Raw genomic sequence first — 21,069 nt, 5'->3', positions numbered from 1 at the left:
TGTATTGTCTTAATCTCGAAGAATTTTTGTAAAATGGCTACATAAAAAATATGTTGCGATTGAGAATATAATTCCTTTGCGTGTGCTAATTTTGTAAAATTTTAAAATATATAATTAATAAGCATCTCTAATCTCTATAAAGTAATGTCTAATCAAAAAACAAGTGCAGCTTACACAGTTCTGACTATTAGTAAATATTTAGTATGTGCAGTGTTTTACATGCTTATATAAGTAACCCAAACCACAAAATATATATATATTAGTCGAGACAGCAACTCAAAATACCTTTATTAGCTTCATAGAAACTGAATTACAAAGAAAATAAAGTGAAATAAAAAATGTTATAGAGGTAGGATTATAGTCAGGAAAAAATGAGTTGGTATATAAAAATCAGTTGGGTTTTCCATTTTATATGGCTTGAACATTCCTCAAGCATAGACATATAACCGTTCCACATGATTAGTTAATATTCGAAATATATTATTATAGAGAAAGATCTCCCCACTGAGATCAAGAAGTACACCTTATAAATATTTTTTATGGTAGATATGCATGCTCTTCTAATTAAGTCCCATCAGAATGAACATAAATTAAAAATTTTCTACAGCATAAGAGGGAAGCCAAAAAAAGATCCAAATGTATTAATTCTCAAAATTAAAAAATAAAATCCTATCAAAAATAATTAAACTATTAGTGACAAAATTATGAAACATATTTGTGTGCATATGGGAATAAATATAGCCAATTTATATTCATTATAATATCATTAAACAATTCAATTTACTTCATTGACCTGTGAATTTTGAACCCAACTGGGGGGCAAGGTGCATTTAGTTTGGATCTTCATAGACAAGGATTGATAGTTTTTTTTGTTAGAGAATTAGTTTTCCCTTCGTATATTGTGTTATTCATAAATACTTTACATTAAATAAATAAGTATAAATATATATCCAAAAATGTTTCAATTATTTTCTCAACTTTTCAAGGAATTCTTATCTTTTATCTTTGAGGTAAGGCCACACCAATTTGATTCCTTGTTCGACGGACCCGCCCGCACCTATTTTTTTCAAAACAGAATGTTTTTATTTTTTTTATATTCCCGCTTCCCGCATCCGGAAATGTAATCATGTCCATTTCCCGCACCGTTTTTTTGTAAATATTCTAAAAAGATATCAACATCTGTATTTAAAATCACAGTCTAACCTGTATATAACGATTTTAAACATAAAAGCACCCCACCACACTGTGAGAATATTTGTTATAGCCTGAAACCTATTTATCCAAAGCGGGAGTGCTCCCATATAAATTTAGAACAACGGAAATACCTTTTAAGAACAAAAAAATGATTTCTTTCCCCCTTACTTATATTCCCTATCGTTGTTAGAAAAAAGTACAAAGAACTTCTGAATGATTTGCCTTCAACTGCAATTATATTGTATGCTGGCGAAACAAAACTATCCATAGCCGCTGCTATTTATGCACCTGTCTTGATTGATTCAGGGGCCTGTCGTTCAGCATCTTTTGTTGATGTTGTTCATTGGTATTCCTGTTCGAATTGTGTACACTAATAATTTTGGGGTCCTTTTTAGCTTGCTGTTTGGTCTGTATCAAAGCCCTGTGTAAAAGGCCGTACTTTGACCTGTGTTTGCTATTATCAGATTGAGAACAACCCACCCTCAGACAAGGGGTCATTTTACTGATGTAGAAAAGAAAATAGAAATACCAACATGACCAAGGATTTGTTTAGTTCAAAACCTTTGAAAACTTAGAATTTTGTACTCAAAAAGAGGAGAGTTACATTATATCTTAAACAACTTTTTCTAAAAGAGGGGTCCACTTATTTTGAATAATTATTAAACTGTTAAAGTAAATGTGTTAACATGGTTAAGGTCCAGGAATATAACAAAAATTCTTGGACATGTTTTGAACATTTAATACCAGATAGATATATAGTTCTTTGAGAAAATATGAGCCCTTTTGTACAAACAAATATATTATAACTTATATTGATCCCTCATAAAACATGTGAAAGGGATAAATTTATAACATTAAGGGTTGCCCCCAAACTGAATATGACTTGGATGGAGAATTGTCTCGTTTTCATACATAGACCAGATTTAATTATTTCTTGGTGAATAGGGAAACAATACTTCAGAAATTAAAGAAATGTTAAAGTATAAGTGATCAATCAAGTTTGAATATTGTCAAAACCTACTATTTTATGTTTACAAAAAAAAATTATAATCGCTCGCCTCTACTTTTCAAGCTTCGCCTCAAAGATTTGCAAATTAAATATTTTTTTATTAAAATTTTCAAATCTCTCGCTCGCCCAAATTTTGGAGTCCAAAAATCCGTAGAACAAGAAATTAAATTGGTGTGGCCTAACGTTACAGTATTTCCTAGCCATTCTTTTTTTTAAGTCTTTTGCTAAAATTTTGTTGCCTTATTTTACTATTGATAAAAATATTTCTTGATACAGGTGATGGAACTTATAAGATTCTAAAATGATTAAGTATAAAAGCACCATACAATATATATAAATCCCCATGTAAAAATGCAATTTACTCGCAATCATTTTCTTAAAATCAGTGTGGGGCTACTTGAAGGGTTCTTGGCAAAATATACTGCAAAAAATATTAAAAATAAATTTATAAATCTGACACAATTCAAAAATTATGGAAAATGTATTAGATTTCAACTTTCATACAAGCACCAAAATATTTTCTTCCAAAGATAACAACAGCTCTTTAAAACCCTTGAGTTACAACTATTAATTCTTCAGCAAAAGATTTTATTAACAGAAAACATGAAACAAACTAAGAGTCAAATAATGTAGAATTTTTAATTTGCAGTTTGTGTTATTATTTTTTAATCAGTAAAATAGAACTACCAGCATTAAAAGTGTTTCTGCTACAAGTATTATCACACATTTATCTGTGGTGTCCTAAAAATCAGGTTTAAAAGACAGCATCCTAAAACTACATTAAGCATAGACACTGGAAGTTTCAAAAAACAAACATAAATGTAAATAGCATTCAAAAGATTTTTTTATAATTTTAAATAACAAGGATTACAAACACAACCGAAACCTCAACTTCCAATATCTTAAGTTTTAATTAGAATGAACTCTGACAAAGAATCCAGCATAATTTACCAAATAAGTCATATCCATTAGAGTATCTCTCACATTCTGGTAATATAAAACCAACCATAGTCAAAATTCAGTACAATTTTTTATGTGGAACAGAGTTATTGCATACAAGGATACCTGAATAACTTCTATGTTAAATAAGTAAAAATTTAAATAGCGAAAATTCAATATAATAGAACATTATTGCATTATATGGGAACCTGACAGTTTTTGACAGTTATCCGATTTGTTTTAGATTCTATTTCCAGGAACATGACAATTTTTGACTTTCTGATTGGTACAGATGCCATTCAAATGGACACAGAGCATTCAAAACAAACTGCCATGCCATTTTGTGGGAAAATAACATAACTTATGAAAAATCCCTGATACACATAATAAAAATAAAAAAGAATTTAAAAAAGAGCATACAAAATAGTATATATAATAATGACCATAATAAAAACAAAAACCCACAAAGCAACTTACAGAGAAGAACTAAAATTTCAATCTACATTCTGTGGTAATAAAATACAAGCTTTTGTTAAATCTGTGTTTTTCCCAATATGGCATAATTTTGTCTACTAATTTTCATGTGTACCAATATAGCATTAGTATTTCAAAAATTGAATTCGGAAAAGGTATGATAGTGTTTGGCCTCTGAAATTGCAAAAATTATAAAGTTTTTCAAGCCATTTAAAACACTTGAACATCTAAAAAAACTGTAATTTAAAGGGACCTAACTGCTATAAAACTTTTTGATTTTTGAATTTCAGGGCCCAAAAAGTAACTTTATCATACCTTCTCCTTTAATTACTAGGTGAAAGATCATTATTTTTTTTGTCTGTGAAATAAATTCAAAAATTTCAGAATAAGATTTTAAATAGATTGTATTTAACTTCATTCTGAATGTTACTATGTTAAACTTTTGGTTACACATGAAAATGATTTTTTCTTGACAATAAGTGAAACATTCCAAATAATATTAAAGCTTGTGTTTAGCAGTTAAAAAATGAAGCTATAGTATACAATGGTACGAATAAGCAGAATCAGCTATGTGAATATTAATTGAACATGGCCTGCTGATACTTTGGATCTTACTCGTCAATTTAATAAAGGGAGCTAACTGCTACAGACACTATTGTTGTCGGGTGCCTCTCAAAGCCTGTTAGGAATCAACACAACATGAATAGAAAATATTAAATAAGCTAAACTGACATAAAGCAATTTGCTTTTCTGTTGATGCTTTGGCTTAAAGCAGTTTTGTTTGTTTCTAAAAGATAAAGATAAAGGCATTATCAAAAGCATTATGCTTTTTTAAGAAAAAGTCATTAGGAAAAAATGCCTCTGTAACCAGTCTTTTGACATAAAGCAATACTTCTTTTGAATAAAATATTGATGTAGAAAAAAAAATCTACAAATTTTTCTGGGATAACTGTAGTTCAAAATGTATAGGAGGCAAAGTGATATGTTTAATGTTTAAAAGCAAAATTTATCTCTAGGAACAATTATCATAATCTAAACATATTTATTTTAATGGAAAGCAAATCATTTGCCAACAGTAGCATATGTCCAACAGTAAACAAAGCAATGAATTCTTTGACATCCTAAACATTCAAAAGTACAGATGTTTATAGAAATATTTAATGCCTTTGCTGCTAAAAAACAACTTTAAAATTAAAAAAATCTCCATCTCAGAAAGTTAATATAAAAATAATATAGAAGGCTATCTTGTAAAAAGCCTAATAGTATAATACATTGGTATATATTTTAGACAAATCATGTGCAGTATTGAATTTTATTTTGTGATTGAAAAATGTACACAAGAAGACTAACTTTATGTCAAAATTAAATCTAAAAATGAAATCGAAGTTTGATGGAACTTGTAATTCTATTCAGATATATCTTGAAAACAATAAAAACTTACAATTCCTTTAATTATGTTGTTGTTTTGTCAACAATATGACATAAAATAAGCCAATTCTATTGCTATTTTTAAATTATAGTATTGCGTTCTAATTTTTTTACACATAAGATAACTCAATTTTTTTAACATATGAAATTTTTCATTTCTATTATCAAATTCTACATGGATTCCAATTAAAATTAAGTATATTTGTAATATCTCTGAAACTGAAAACAGTGAAGAAATTCTTTTTATTATATTGTGTTAATAAATAACACCAGTTTTTGTTATTGAATTATTAAAATTCATGTGTTTTAAATAAAATAGAACACAATATTTTAATAGCAATAAAATTAATATTCCTGAATAATCGGTCAGAAAAAAAGACCAAATTTTTTTTAATTTGTTTCAATTTCTAGATGTTTTTTTCCCATAATTCCACTTGCACCATGTGAGAAACACAACTTCCCAAAACCTGTTGCATCTTTAAAACAGACTTGATATTCAGGAATAACTGAAAAACAGTACTTCTGCCAATGTAAACTCATAATAAAACACTTATAAATTAAATCCTTACCCGATCAATATCGTTACGATCATCCCCAGCATCTCGTAGAATTGTATAAGGGGCGTATCCAGAATCACCTTTGTAGTTTCGTAACCTCCACCAATTTCTACTATCGTCTAATACCTAAAATAAAACATTTCTCAAAAACTTGTTCATCAGAATAACTGAAATACTTAAAATAACACCATTAAAACTATGTTCAAATGAAAACTAAGATATGTGACTTCCAAAGACATTAATATCCTTGCTCTTTACAATTAAAAAAATATAGATTCTCTAATGATTTTAATTCTTGTTTTTAAAGATTTGCAGGAATTTGTGTTCTTTATATGTGGCGTCATCAGGCATAATTGTCTTTTTTCAGGACGTCACAATAGAAATTTCAGAAAAATTCAATCTTTGCCAGGAACAGATATTTCCCTAGCAAGAAGAAATATTTTTCTCACACCTATCAAGAAATGTGAAAATAGCACAAAATTATAAATATCTATCTTTATCTTCTCTTTAGAATGTTGAGCTAGAAATATTTAACATCATGTAAATGCATTTGGCTTCCAGTCGATATGTCTGGAGAGATTAGAAAAGTATTTACAAGTGTATAGATTTCTACAGGATTCTCATTGGGTTTCAACATGTTAATTTACAAACATGTGTGATGCATGTACGTACTTTAGTCTACCAAACGGCCATTGGTCTCTCTTTATCTATCTGCCTTCACAAAATATACACAGACCTAACTCTGACTTTGGGATGAAGAACGGCAATAAATGTGCTGTTCCTTTGATTTTTGTATTTTTGTTTTGCATGTACTGATTTTGTGTCATTGATGGATACCTCATATCCTTTCATTTGTATTATATAATGAATTACCTCTAAAATATCTCCTTTTTCTACTGTTATTTCCTTTTGATTTCTACCTGTTCTTTCATGAACAGCTTCGTATATTCTACAATGTAATTTTCATTTATCATAATATACCCTGTGCTTTGTTGAAACAATATATCTGATATAAGGCAGAAAACATGTGTGCTATGCTTATATACAGTACTTAAATATAATCTGGAATAGGATTTTTTTTACTCAGTCTTTCCAACCTCCTAATTTAGAAAAACAGAGTCTGTCAAAGTTGTCCTTTGATATATCTTTTTCTCCACAATGGGTGGGCATTATTTTATTTTATTTTTGTACAGTAAAAATGAGAGTGAAATTCTAAAATTGTTCTTTAAAGTAATTATCCTATTTTCAATTGTTTCTTCCTGGGTACTTTGTAAGTTTTAATAAAGACCAATTGTTGGACTCTAGTTGTTTTTTTCACTCTTTGGTGAGGTTGTTTTCTCTTTAGACTCACTCCCCATTCTTATTCTCTATTTTAGACCTAACAATTCCATTTTAGATACTAAAATATGCTGAACTCAATTCTCAGCCTAGCTGTGACAAGATTCTGTTAAATGAATATTATTTTGTATAACTTACTTTGCATTTTTCCTCCTTAATTCTTCTTTATATTCCTGATTTTCCTGTCCTCTAGACTTATTACCACCAGAATATCTATTTACATCTTGGTTTCTGTGGGACAAACATAATGGATGATGAGTAAGAAATCAAACTCTAAAGCATACTTGTTTAATTCCCTTTTCATGCATAGATTTTGCATGATCATACAATTAAATTTCAAAAGTGAGTCAAACTTCCGTTTTCAATAATTAGATAATATACGTATAGTGTCTTGAAATATGAAATTTATCTGTATGAGGCTTAGAAACAGGAAAATGCGAGGTTCTACCAAGCATTTTCCCGTTTCGTGCCGAATACAAATAAATTTCATATTTCAAGACACTATACGTATATTGTCTTTATACTGAAATCGAAAAAAAATAATTTAAAATGAAAAAAATATATAACAAAAATTGTTAAAAAAAGTTGTTGGAATTACCCTCTTGGGGTACCATTTTGGGGTATTTCCCTATGAGCGCAGTCCAGGCGATAAGACGTTGACATATTAAGGAATTAGAAAGAGAAAATGAACTTAATGAATAACATTTGATAATCATGGTATATAAAAAACTAATTTGAAGACATAAAAGTTAAAATTCATAAAATTTGACCATTGATTCTTTACGTTGTCATGGTCGTGAAGTGATGTTGTTGATGAAATACAATAAAGAGGAGGGGCTTATAGGTTAGTTGGGGTCATTGACGTATAAAGCTAACGTGTATACGTATAGCTTTATCTGTATAGTAAAATAGCTGATTGCAGAATAATATGCAAACCAGGTATAATGTACTTAACATTTTGCGAGCTCACATATGTTGAAATACTAAAATTCTGTATCCTGAGACCTGTAATTCAGTGGTTGTTTTTGGTTTATGTGTTACATATTTGTATTTCGTTCATTTTTTTATATAAATAAGGCCGTTAGTTTTCTTGTTTAAATTGTTTTACATTGTCTTATCGAGGCCTTTAATAGCTGACTATGCGGTATGGGCTTTGCTCATTGTTGAAGGCCGTACGGTGACCTATAGTTGTTAAAGTCTGTGTCATTTTGGTCTCTTGTGGACAGCTGTCTCATTGGCAATCATACCACATCTTCTTTTTTCTATTATGAACAGCATTTTGAAACCTATTTAATTTCATCATTTCAATCTTAAATATGAGAAAAATTTCTTCTTGCAAACATAACAGCTGCAACAAAGATTTTTTTTAGGACATTTTTAATGAAATTGCAGTAAGGAAAACTCTAAGTTTTGGCAAATTGGACTTTGGATTAATATAATTCATATCACATGCTTTTAATAATCCCTATGCCAAAATAAATATTGGTATAAATAAAATATATATTAGAGTAGTTCATATAAAATTGTCATGCAATGGGAGGATGGATTTTAAGAAATTACCTTTTGATAGGAAAAATTCACATTGGTTTTAAAAAGGTTACTCAATGTTTTAGTACAAGATGTATAGTATTACTTGACAATAATGAAGACAACAGATATTGGTTATCACTGATTAATTATTGGTGTTTAACTGCAAGACTTTTGACATGAAAACTGGCAGTCCCTCTTAATTAAGATTAAGTTAAGTGCACTTTGCTGCAACATGGTTCAAATTCACTTCCTTACTGTTGACAGGCTAGATTAGTAGTGATAACTGCAGATGAATTACTTAATTATATATAAACAGCTCTGGCATTGAAAAAAGGCCATCTTCAGTAAAAAAACAAAACACTTTCAAAATGCATATAGAGGGTTATTATACAACTGGGACTTCAGAACTAGTATGACAATATATCAAAGACAAAACCCTTCAACAGGCATTAACTGATGACGAAAGAAGGACATGAAGGCTCCTAGTGTAGACTTCAGCACTAGTCTTTGGTTTAATTGACAACCACTGCAAATATTGTTGACGAAGATATCAAGAAATAAAGGTAATTAGTGGATAATGGCGCTTTTTTAAAGACAACCAAGTCATTTAAACTGGTCTGGTGTTATTTTGTAAAACTTAAATATCCACTACCCAAAAGTTATATATAAAATACAAAGTAAAGCATTGTAAGCCATTAAAACTAGTACTGTGAAATACTGTATGTGTATTCATTGTGAAAATGATATACATTACTAATAAAATACTGAGGTGGACCTGTACAAAGGAATATATTTCTTTGAGACTATTTCAAATCAGTTAGCATAATGCCCAAAAGGTACAAAATTTGGATACAGTTACATGTTAATTCTAAATTGAGTTATTTACTCCATTTAATAAATTTTGTGAGCTTGAAATGATCCCTCAGAAAAGTGAAATTAGGTATCACACAACCATCCAATAATGTATGGAAAATGTTGAACTTGATATATATGTCAAAATTTTATATACTACCATTAATCTCTATTAGCTATTTGCCAATGTATAAAATCTGTGTAATATCTGAATCACTAAAACATCTGTTCAACATTTTCCAGCCCAGAAAATACTTTCAAGAAATAGTTTGGAACTTTTGGCATATAGAAAGACAAAAAATTATTCCAATATTTGAACAGTTTAACTAAACAATGAAGGTCTGTTATTCCCACATTTCTGTCCTGCTTTATTTTGTTAAATTTAAAAAAAAAATCTTGAACAAAATTGTTTCAGGCATCACATTTTCAAGGATGCTGATACAGCTTAAAGAAATTAAAATTGAAATAAAACTCGATCTTTTATTTTTTTTCAATTTTTTAAAATCATCTATTTCTTGAAAGTATTTTGTATTGAAGTTTACAAGTTAGTATAACCACACCTATCTATGTGTTTTTCAACATATTCTTGGTACTTGGCTACATTGGGGTTAGTGACTGCACCAGGAGGTGGGGTAGAGGGATGTTTCCTATCGTACATTGGTTCTCGTCTATAATGGTCATCTTCTTCTGGTCTGAATGATTGGCCAATCCTTGAAGAAGCTCCAATAGGTCCAGTGTGGTAGCTTGGTTCCTCTTCCCGTCGAGTTCGACTGTAAGAAGGTTCTTCAGGTTGTGTTCTGCCATAATTTGTAGATCCATAATTATCTCCTCTTGTAGCTCTAAAATCATCAACTTTTGTAGCTCTATAATCATCTCTGTAAAGAATCATGCAAACATTCAAAATTTAGTATTGACCACTTTGGAAATATTCTGCATATATTTTAATGGAATGTTCAAAAAAGGTTATTCTTGTATGTTTTACAATAAAATACTTGCTTGATCTTAGCACGTCACCTATTATATCAGTAGGACAAGTTAACACAATATTAACATGTTTTTACTAAATACTAGTTTCAACAAGCTGACTTAAAATGTTGAGGTTTTACAGAATTCCTATCATTCAATCAAAAATTTGTAAGGGTTCCACAGAACCCAGTGTCACGCCTACTTTTGCTGTAAATCGCAAGCTCAACCAAAATGAGGAAAAAAATCAATAAAAATATTCCTCTTGATACTATCTTATGATTGGAAGAAGCTTCTGTCTAAGTTTGGTAAAAATCTAGGATAGTTAATGAATCTAATAAATGTTTTGAAAACTTTAACTGCAGACTGTATGTAATGTTAACTGGAAGAAAATCTAAGTCCATTTAAAAGTAAAATACAGAAAAAAAATGGAGTTATCTTTTTACAAAATTTACTTCTGGATACTATCTTATGATCATAAATAAGCTTCTGTCCAAGTTTGGTACAAACCAAGGATAGTTTAAGAAAGTTATTAAAATTTTAAAAACTTTAACCACAGAGTGAATATTTGTGGACGCCGCCGAAGACGACAAAATGTAGGATCGCTTAGTCTCGCTTTTTCCACTAAAGTCGAAGGCTCGACAAAAATTCATGTTTATTCATTTTTATGCTCTGGAAAACTGATGTGTGAATAAAAATCTTCCAAAGCAGTATTTTGTTCTCTTACTAAAAAATACAGACAAATCAGGACTGTGACGATCCAAATGAAGTCCAAAAGTCAATTAAATACAATCTGTTCTTTCTAAGGCTTGGCTTCATCAACATAAATTACAAATATAGTTCATCATGACATATAAAATGAAATAGAGAGTTATTGTGTAAAAACGTTGTTACTTAAAACTGACAACTCATTATCCATTTATATCATAATAAAAATGTAAAAAGTATCAGCATTTAAACTGAAGTGTTCTTTAGTTTACAGGGTTAGTATTTTCACATCCCTATTGTGCAAGAATAACCATATAAATACAAACCTTGGTTCTTCTCTTGGTGTAGGTAACTGTCTTATCATCTGCTGGGACTAAAAAAAGCAAAATAAATCATAAATATATAATATATATTAAAGCAATAACTACTACCTGATTCAGGGACTTTGCAGTCCATATATATATTATGACAGGACCATGTAAGGCAAAGTAATTTTTAGCAATTTTGATGACAGCATGACTAGATTGGCAAGCTTTAATTACCATACTAAACTAGCCAACTCAGATAGCAGCACACTAAGAGATACATCCTAATGTTTACACAGCAAACACACTCAATCTATATCACAATCGGAATAAAATACAGATCAAGATTCCTAGCTTTAGCTAACAAAGATCTGAAAACATTCTGTTCGCTCTCTTTTCTAGTGGTTATTATCTCGGCCAATGAAATTCCTGCTTACAAATTTTCAAAGGTGTGTATCATGAAGATAAACCAGAGGATTCTGAAAGACCTTTAAACAAGTAGTAGAATGGATTTTAGTCAGATCCTTGTAAGCAAAGCAAAACTGATTTGTAGTTCATTTTGATTGTTCTATCAAATAGCAGAGTTTAATTGTGATGTGTTTTAATGATAATTAGCAGTAATCTCAAAACAATGTTTAATCATGTGAAAGCCTAAAGGTTTTCATGTTAGACATGCAGTCTTCACATTTAATACCCGACCATAATTTGTGAAGTTATTACAAAACTATTGTATACATATGTATCTTAAAACAAAATTATAATCATCAAATCATATGTCATCCAATTATCTTGAACATTAATTGCAGGTTCATTTCAAAGTTAGTGAATGTGTGGATAGAAACATCTCCAGACTTGACTAATCAGGTAAAAATCTACACATGTGCAAAATAAAATTTTAGATTTTCTTGATTATAATTCTTGTTATTCTATATCTGATTATTCATATATTTTGTTTTCTTTTAACGGCTGAAGCTTGACAGAGCAATGTTTCATATTAATTTACTAACTATTGATAAAGTTATAAGCATTACACATTAAAATCAATCTATGACAGCAAATTGTAAATTGTATACAGATTTTTCTGTGAATGTCTATAAGCACTATCTACATAAAGCATTTATTGGTTTAAAAGTCTTTCCAAGATGTCATTATCAAAAACTTAAAGTTCAATACTTCAACGAACAGTTGCCTGCAATTTAAAAAATCCTCGACTAAAATCACCCATTTCAGTGCTAGAAGTTTGTATTGCCTTTATCTTCAGAGCGTTTTTTTTCCAATCATTTATATAGTGTCCAGTGACAAATATTTAAATAAATATCAGGACAAGAACTTGTTAGTTTAATACGTTAATACGACCCTGCTTTGTTCTAGGCAGACACTCTGAGCTAGATGTTCAGCATGCTAGTTAAAACAGTAACATTGCCCCCCCCCCCCCCCAAAAAAAAAACAACAACAACCCAACAACATGTCTAACTGATCATTCACATTATACTGACTACAAAGCTGACCAGTATTTGCTCTTACTCCTAATTGCAATGTCCTTAGAGGAAAAACAGCAAAAACATTATTTTCAAAATTTGGTTTGACCGACTTGATCCAACCAACCACCTATGCATTGAAGAACAAGAACATAAAATTGAGAATGGAAATTGGGAATGAGTCAAAGAGACAACTGTCCGACTAATAATCAAAATACAACCTAAGGCCAACAATCTGTCTTCAACATAGCAAGAAAATACCACACCACATGTTTTGTTCCAATCAATCATGTAATATTCCCTTGAATTGATCCTAATGAATTACAATAGAACCTGAAAAGACTTTTTAGCTCTAACTACTATTATGTGTTTATATATGATAATATAGCAACAACAAAATATACAAACATCTGGATATATGTATAAAGAAAACAAATACCTGAGGCCAGCGGTAATAAGTATTTGTGTCGTTCAATTATTTTTCATTTTTCGTCAAATTATATTGATGCCATTCCAAGTCAGATTATTTGAGAAAACCAGTACCAGATATTTCTTTTTTTCTTTTTGTTTATCTTGAATTAAACTTAAATATGAACTAACTTAAATTGTTTAAAAAACCAATCAATCAAGCTAAAATTCTTAAAATAATATTTGTGTTCAAATCATTGAAAGGATAGAGGTCAGTAGCAGTGAGGCTACTTCAAAGCTTTGTTGTTACAATTAGATAAATTGTGACAAAAAGGGGTTTCAAATTAATTATTTGAAGAAAAATACACATGACTGTATTGTACCTATATATTGAAAAGCCACAAATACTTATCACACCTGCCTGTATGACAGACAAGAACTTTTAAAAAGTCCATCATGCTATTTATATCACCAACACATAAACTAGCCTACCAACATGAGATCTTCTTATCGATTTTCTAAAGCATGAAATAATCAATACTCTATTTGATAACGATTTAGGAATTTCTCACGTTTCGTTCCCCTAATGACATACAATTAGTACAGAAACATAGGATAGAACTGAATCTGCTGGAGAAATTAACTAGCAAATCACAAAAGCTGAAGCGTTTGGTTACCATGGCTACCTGAAATCTAGCTTCTTCAGCTCGTGTGTTTTCTTCTATCTGATGTTTATGATTGGCTAGGGACTGTTCCAACTGACTTTTGTCAATTGTAGGTTTGAATAGATTGCGTTGAGTGCTTTGCATCTCATCTCTGTAAACATAAAGATTACTATATATTCTACATTGTTCTAAAAATACATACTGAAGGTGCTGGTGTCCAACCATTGTAAAATCTTGGACAGAATGCTTCCACATGACCTGGATATTCATCTCTGGAAAGGTTGCAAAACTCATATTAGTTATCATAGACTAGCAATGTCAACACATCAAAGAAAATTATCGACCTTGCATGTAATACACCTGTGGTTCTTATTTCAAAATTATAACTAGTCCATGCTTTTTCTATCATTAGTAAGATAATTTGAAAATCTTTATATCAAAGTTGAAAATAAATTGCTAACAGATCTCAGATATCAACAAGATTAAAACTTAAGCATGTTTATGAAGAATAATAATCTCTTCATTATGAACAGCTTTAAATGAGACTTTATTGAAAGATATACAATTAATGCTTTTAATCAAAATAAATGGAACTTTTTTGCGAATTGGATATATAAATTAAAAATTTTCGTATCTTTAGGTATTCATATATTTTTCCTTTGTAATATGGTTCTGCTTTTCCTATTTGGTGAAATCTACTTCAGTCTTATCAAATGTAATTGAAAAAAAATTGTTAGAATGATAATAATATCAACACCATTGTGATGTAATAATAAACTATTTGTTTTTGTGTAGATAAAAGCACATATAAAATATACAAATCCTACTCTGATGTGGTCCAATTTCTGCCTAACAGCTGCCATAACTCTAACTCTTTAGAGGTTAAACAGTTCAATAACAGCTCTTTGGCTTCCCTTGTCAACAATGGAGCCACTGCTTTGGAGGCAAGGTCTATTCCAACATGTACTGGGTCCCTGCTGGCTTCATATATCAGACTAAGAGGTGTGAAGATAAAGTGTACCAGTTCAGGAGCATTGGGATCATGAATATGTGCCTTTAATTTTGACTACAAAATAAGAAAAGGTTATATGGTAAATTAGTATCAAATCTTTCTTCATACAGGACTTAACATTAAATAAATTATTATAAAATCATTCTTATTTGAGACTGCTATTTCCCTTCATTTACTTACTGCTTTCCACTTAATTTTCCTTTATCCTTTTCAGACTTTATTTTGGCTAGAAACAGTTTAGGTTTCATAAAATTTGGTGTCCAAATCAAAATGTTTGCCTGTGCAACATTTAGATTCAAGTGCTTTATTAGCTACAAGAATGTCTAAAATTCTCACTTAATGTATTATCACAACTATCATGCATAAGGAACAAAATAAAATTGTAATACATGTTTATACTAACCAGTAAATTAAAAGCACATTTGATTTTTTGGAAGATATCTATGAAGTCATCACCAGGTGGAGGTCTGGCCCTCATGTTCAACATGCCATCTCTTGGTGGTGGGGCTATAGAAAAGAGATTTCATATTGATAAACAATATTTAATAGTTAATCAGCTAAAATAATCATACAACTTTTTGTATATGTGCAAATCATTTCTTCATTGACAAAACATAGAAAAGAAGAAAATTAAATAAAGTAAATTACCAGTTGAATCAAGCAAATTTTCCAACATTTAAATTATTTTTTGTCTAAAAAATTGTATCCATCTAACATAAATTCGAAAGATTAAAATGATTTTCCCTAGAAAAGAAACCATTCACAAAACATTAAAAGTTTGGTCTAAGAAATGTTTATCCTCACTGTATTTTTGTGTACAGTCATTTTTTTATGCTTTAGAATTAAGTATAGCATCCATTTGGCTGAGCTAAAACACATTTTGCTGATTGTTTCCCTGTGTTGAAGACCAATTGGTGGCCTTCAGGTGTTTTTACCTTTTTGATCAGGTTCTTATCTCTTTAGACACTTTTACTGTTTCCATCTCAATATTATTTTGTAGAAATATTACTATCATTATGACCTTATAACACTGTCTCACCTCTGTCGTTTTTCTTTTTATGTGACTGTCGTTCACGTTTACGATTTTCTAATTCTTTGTATGCCTCAGCAGCTTGTTGAAGTCTGGCGACAAATTTTTCAATGTCATCAAAACAAGAGTTTAAAATTTGCTGAAATATCAAAGATTGAAAATATATTATCTAACTTTTAAAAAACTTCCTAAGGCAGGACATTGTTTTCAAATAAAAAAAAATATATCTGATTATCTTATTGAGTGAAATCCTTCCTCCTGTTTTTAAATACTTAAAATTTACTGATGTCTCTAGAACTTCTTTTATTTTCAAGTAATCTTGCAATTGGCATGGCAAAATGAAAGTAACATTCAATAATTGCACCTGCAGGTAATTTTACAGAAATTTCTTCCTAAATTTGACCACAGATATGTGAGCTAGACTTGGCCTCAAAATTGAGACTATATAATATAAATTAACAGTAGTGTGGATTTTAAAATGTCTGTTTTTTCCTTTTTATTTTTACTTCTATATTCAATAATGTATAAATGAATCAATAAAGTTGACATTTTGATATAAATAAGCAGTTATCTCCCTTAGATCAACAAAATCTTACCACATCCCTTTCTAAACTTTCATTTTGTCCACCAGGAGGTTCAGTGTATGATGCTCTGTATTGTGATTGACCATAGTTACCTCCCCTTCGATCACCTGTAATACAGAAAATACACATTTTAAACATAAATTCTTTGCCAATAAATGTTTTGTGATTAATTGATGATGGAATTGATTAAAATGGTAAAAGGATTTGATGAATTCAAAAATATATTGCTTCCAATGATTAGAATGTTTACTGTTTTACATTGAAAGTTTGAACTGCTCATTTAACTCTAACAAACTCTGTAACCAAATTTGATTAAAACAAAAATTCAAATTTAATCTTTCAAATGATAAATTAAGACTGAAATATTATGATATTAATGCCACTTACTGAAAAAAAAATAATAAAAAAAACAACATTTAAAACAACACTAATAAGCATCTGCTGAAAGCCTGAAGCTCAAAACTTTAGGCAGAACCTGAGAAATTGCATTTTTAACAAGCTCTTGTGGAAATGATCTACACATTACAGTAACATCATTCTAAATGTACAACCCCCTTCCAGTATTGAATTTATTATAATCAGGTATCAAGTTGAAATATAAATTCTAACTGAAAGAACATGCATGTTGGATAGAGGACTATTCTATTGAAATGAATGTACAGAAAAGAAAAGAAATGCTTGGTCTATGAAATGAGAATATTTCTAAACATTGCTAACATTTCATTGTTTTAACAGATATGTATAAGCCTTCTTAGACTTGTACATAAATTTCAATAGAAACAGCCCTATAAAGCACCAACTCTGTATCCCCAAGTCACTATATCTGCATACTTTTGTAGAAATAAATATGTAACATAACGTAAACATTCCAACTTAATTATAAATGCAACTAAAAAATATATTCATCTAACAACATAAAATTTGCTACATGGAAAAATGCCTAAAACTAAAAAATGCAAGATGTAAAAGGCAAGTTTTCCTTTTTTTTCAAATCAAGCTTTTTAATCAAGACCACTTTGAGTAAAGTCTTTTCAAGGTGCAAATTATTTTCACTTCTTTATAATTATAATTCAATTAAAATGCACATACTCTCTTTTATTTTTATAATTGCAACATAATTAACTCATTTAAAAAGGAGACCATAAAAACTGTATTCAAATCAAGTTTTCATTTATTACTTAGTCATGCAAGTAAAAAGTAGAAAATTTGCCTTTTCTAAATAAAAAATAAATTCTGAAAAATGCAGTAACAAATAACTAATATATCCATTCTTCCTTGAATAAATTCTTGGAAATGCTAGAAAAGTAAGCAAAGGCAAGCAATAATAAATAGTCTTGTAGCATGCACCGTGACCCGTTCCACTCACTGTTGACAGAGTCCTTGTCACGCATGGGAAGAGAATACATATCTCCTCTAGGACCCTCATTCTGTGATCTAAAAGGTTCTGTTCTAAAGCCTTCACTTGGAGGTCTAAACCCTTCCGAACTAGGAATTACTCGGAATCCTTCATTTCGTAAACCATTGCTACTAGCATTTGATTTTTGACCTTCATCACGTAATGTTGTTGTTTTGAATTGGTATCGTGAACTTTGTTCTACAAATGAATTATCATGCTAATATAATTATATGTGAAATAAAATTTAGATATGAGAAAAAATGTAGACCAAACATGCTGATATTATGCAAATATGCATATGGTTGCTTTTCTTTTTAATGCCAGTTTATTTGCCTCAAGCACTTAATCAAAAATGTAAAATTTATACAGAAAATTGAGAATGGAAATGGGGAATGTATCAATAAGACAACCCTACAGAGGAGCAGAAAACAGCCTAAGGCCATAAATAGGTCCTGGTTAAAGTATTAAAAATATTCACACATGTGGTTAAAATTGATGTTGACAAACAAACTTATTGGTGATGAGACAGAAATTGAAAAATTACATAATTCAGAACAAAATGAGCTTTATTTTCAATTTTCTTTTTCAAGTTCTGAAGTTGACTTTGATAGTGTTATATGTAATTCAGGAATTAATTATAAAAAACTCCAATACAAATATCGATGCTTATGTGTAAAGAGTATTAAGCAATTGTTTATTATTTTTATTTAATAATCATGGTAGTTAAAATGCAAAATACATTTCTATAACTTAAAACAACTCAATACCATTTTTTTTGCATATCTAGATTCCAAGTTTGAAGCTAAATTTTATAATATTTTATCTTTCGACCTTCAAAAAAACTTGTATCAAACTTTTCAAAATGTTACAATAAGAAATATTTATTACTTTAGATATCAATATATTCATTTATATAAAATGCAATGCCTCACCATCCCTCAAAAATACTTTTTAAAATGTTATCTACAGGTTTTTTATAATTTAATATTAATACATTCATAAATGCAGTGCATCATCATACCTCAAATTTATATGTTTGAAAATGTTATGTACAAAAATATTTATAACTTTGGATATTAATTCATTCATAAATGCAATACATATACATTCTCCCTCAAAGTTAAAATGTAAATACAAACATAATGTTAGTCTGTAAAATCATGCATTATAAATAATCTTTATGAAGAATTGGTTCAATATCGCCTTAGTCCCAAACTATTCCAAATTGTCATCATCTTAATTGCATGCCTTGAATATGATAGACAAGATATTAGCAAATACATCATTCAGTCATTGATAACTTGACACCAATATGTGTATTTGTTCTCCACCATACAAACAAAATATACTGTCATTCCAATGACTTCTGATACCAATATACAAATGACCATTGATACCAATAAATATATAAGTACATTCTCATCCCTTCCACTGACTTACTAGATTTGGCCCCTGTGTTTGGCATTGTACCATAATGGACTGAAGGTTCCATTGAAGAATAACCACTAGAAGATCCCTGATTTGAAGAAGAAAATTGTTGCCTTCTATCTCCAAACTTCCATTTTCCTCTTCCACTTCCAGAAGAAATACTGCTGTCTGGGAAATAATCTCCCTCCCTTCTTACAGCAGACAGAATATCATGTGCACTTCCACTTCTATATGGCATACTTCGTTCTACTTGCAAAGGTATTTCATATGTATTAGCACTGCTGGTTGATAGTCTACTTCTTGGCATTGTAAATGCTGGTGGTATTTCTAACCCTCCGGTGGAGCTTCTTCTCTCTCTTGATGCAAAATTATGTTTATCTGAATTTCTAGGATCATAAGGGACGGCATATCCATCTGACATCACACTAGAACTATGACTATTTGGCAATGTATACCTATCTACACTGCTGCTTCTGTTGCGATTACTAGAGCCTGAGCCTCGTCTACTTGTCAGGGACAGATACTTTTCTGGAACATCAAATTCTTCTTCCTCAATAGCAGATGTAGAAAATCCACTGGTGCTACCATATGACTGGTCACCTAAACTGGAACGTCTCTCTGTCCCACTGGGGACATAACGTCTTTCTACAAAATGCTCCTTGACATGAGGACTTGCCCTTCTTGAATGATTTTCCCCTAAAGGTATGTACCTTTCACGAGTAAAATGTTCTTGAACAGGTGGAATTTTGATCTTCTGTTGCATTTCTTCTAAAGGTACATAATGTTCATGGCCCATAGATCTAGATTCATTAACAGAAGGCACAGATAACAAAGCATTTCTTTGCCTCCTCTCTTCTGGAACAAACAACTCGCGTGCAAATCGTCTATTTGTAGGAGGAGTGGGCATTTTTTCTCTGGTCTCTAGACCAAGAGGAATATATTTTTCCTTAGTGTAATGCTCTTCAACGGGAGTTCTAATTATCTGAATTGGTTGATGCTTGCCACCAGGGACTATTCTTTCAGAAATAACATGTTTTTCTGCGGGCAATTTTATATGTTTCTCACGCTTCCCTACAATTGGATGTTCTGGTTCTTGTGCGTCAGTACTGTAACTGAAATGTGACTTTGGTTCTTTGTTTCCACCAAGCCAACGACCTCCTTTAAAATCATATTATAACAAAAGACCTCAATTATCATTACTGGTAAGTACAATTCTAGCTGTTTAGGTAAAAGGTAACACACATTCTAGCAACACAAAAAGGCTGTCAAAAATCAGACAAAGTTTTCTAGCTCCAAACAAAACCTATCTAGCTTATGACTAATCATCTATATCATGCATTCAAACCAGGGAAGAAAATAAAAAATCACTTTAATGATTACCCATTGTAAAGGTACATGTTCAGGGTAGTGGAAAAGCAACATTAAGAACTCGTCCATTTTATTTACAATAGTCAGGACAGATATCAATTCTTTCCTTTTTTATCAAATTCAATTTGACAGAAAAATATATTAAACTATGACCTCCCATGGAAATTTCCTACATTTTAGGGGATAAAAAAAAGTAACTTTCTCCCTTCTACTTTCTTTGAATAATAAAAAAAAGGCCTAATAAGATATTCGAGACCACTTTCCAAAATATTTTGAATATATGGAATACTATATCTACTTTACCTGGTGGGTCTGGTGCTGGTCCCATTGGAGGTGGAGGTATACTGCTGTAAAACATAATATTAAAACTCAATATTCATAATTCTTCTATATTAAATAACAT

The 21,069-nt window shown here is 30.3% G+C and overlaps 1 protein-coding gene across 10 annotated transcripts in view; it reads right to left on the bottom strand.

The window, feature by feature from the left end:
- LOC134685545 (epidermal growth factor receptor kinase substrate 8-like) overlaps nt 1–21,069 on the bottom strand; it is a 69,895-nt gene that overhangs the window by 27,862 nt on the left and 20,964 nt on the right. For 5 of the 10 annotated variants that reach the window (XM_063545324.1, XM_063545329.1, XM_063545326.1 and 2 more), the window contains 14 exons: nt 20,970–21,013; nt 19,311–20,456; nt 17,841–18,068; nt 16,487–16,581; nt 15,900–16,029; nt 15,264–15,367; nt 14,676–14,914; nt 13,870–13,999; nt 11,319–11,365; nt 9,882–10,196; nt 7,078–7,170; nt 6,475–6,550; nt 5,614–5,727; nt 3,155–3,190 (listed from right to left, as the gene is read on the bottom strand). In XM_063545324.1, the coding sequence (XP_063401394.1) occupies nt 3,155–3,190; nt 5,614–5,727; nt 6,475–6,550; nt 7,078–7,170; nt 9,882–10,196; nt 11,319–11,365; nt 13,870–13,999; nt 14,676–14,914; nt 15,264–15,367; nt 15,900–16,029; nt 16,487–16,581; nt 17,841–18,068; nt 19,311–20,456; nt 20,970–21,013 (2,797 nt within the window). Of the gene's footprint in view, nt 1–3,154; nt 3,191–5,613; nt 5,728–6,474; nt 6,551–7,077; nt 7,171–9,881; nt 10,197–11,318; nt 11,366–13,869; nt 14,000–14,050; nt 14,121–14,675; nt 14,915–15,263; nt 15,368–15,899; nt 16,030–16,486; nt 16,582–17,840; nt 18,069–19,310; nt 20,457–20,969; nt 21,014–21,069 lie in introns of all 10 variants that reach the window. The other 5 variants (XM_063545327.1, XM_063545330.1, XM_063545325.1 and 2 more) reach the window with 5 other exon arrangements.

The sequence above is a fragment of the Mytilus trossulus genome, chromosome 9 (assembly GCF_036588685.1).
Source record: "Mytilus trossulus isolate FHL-02 chromosome 9, PNRI_Mtr1.1.1.hap1, whole genome shotgun sequence".
NCBI lineage: Eukaryota > Metazoa > Mollusca > Bivalvia > Mytilida > Mytilidae > Mytilus > Mytilus trossulus.
This window is presented reverse-complemented; position numbering and strand designations above follow the sequence as displayed.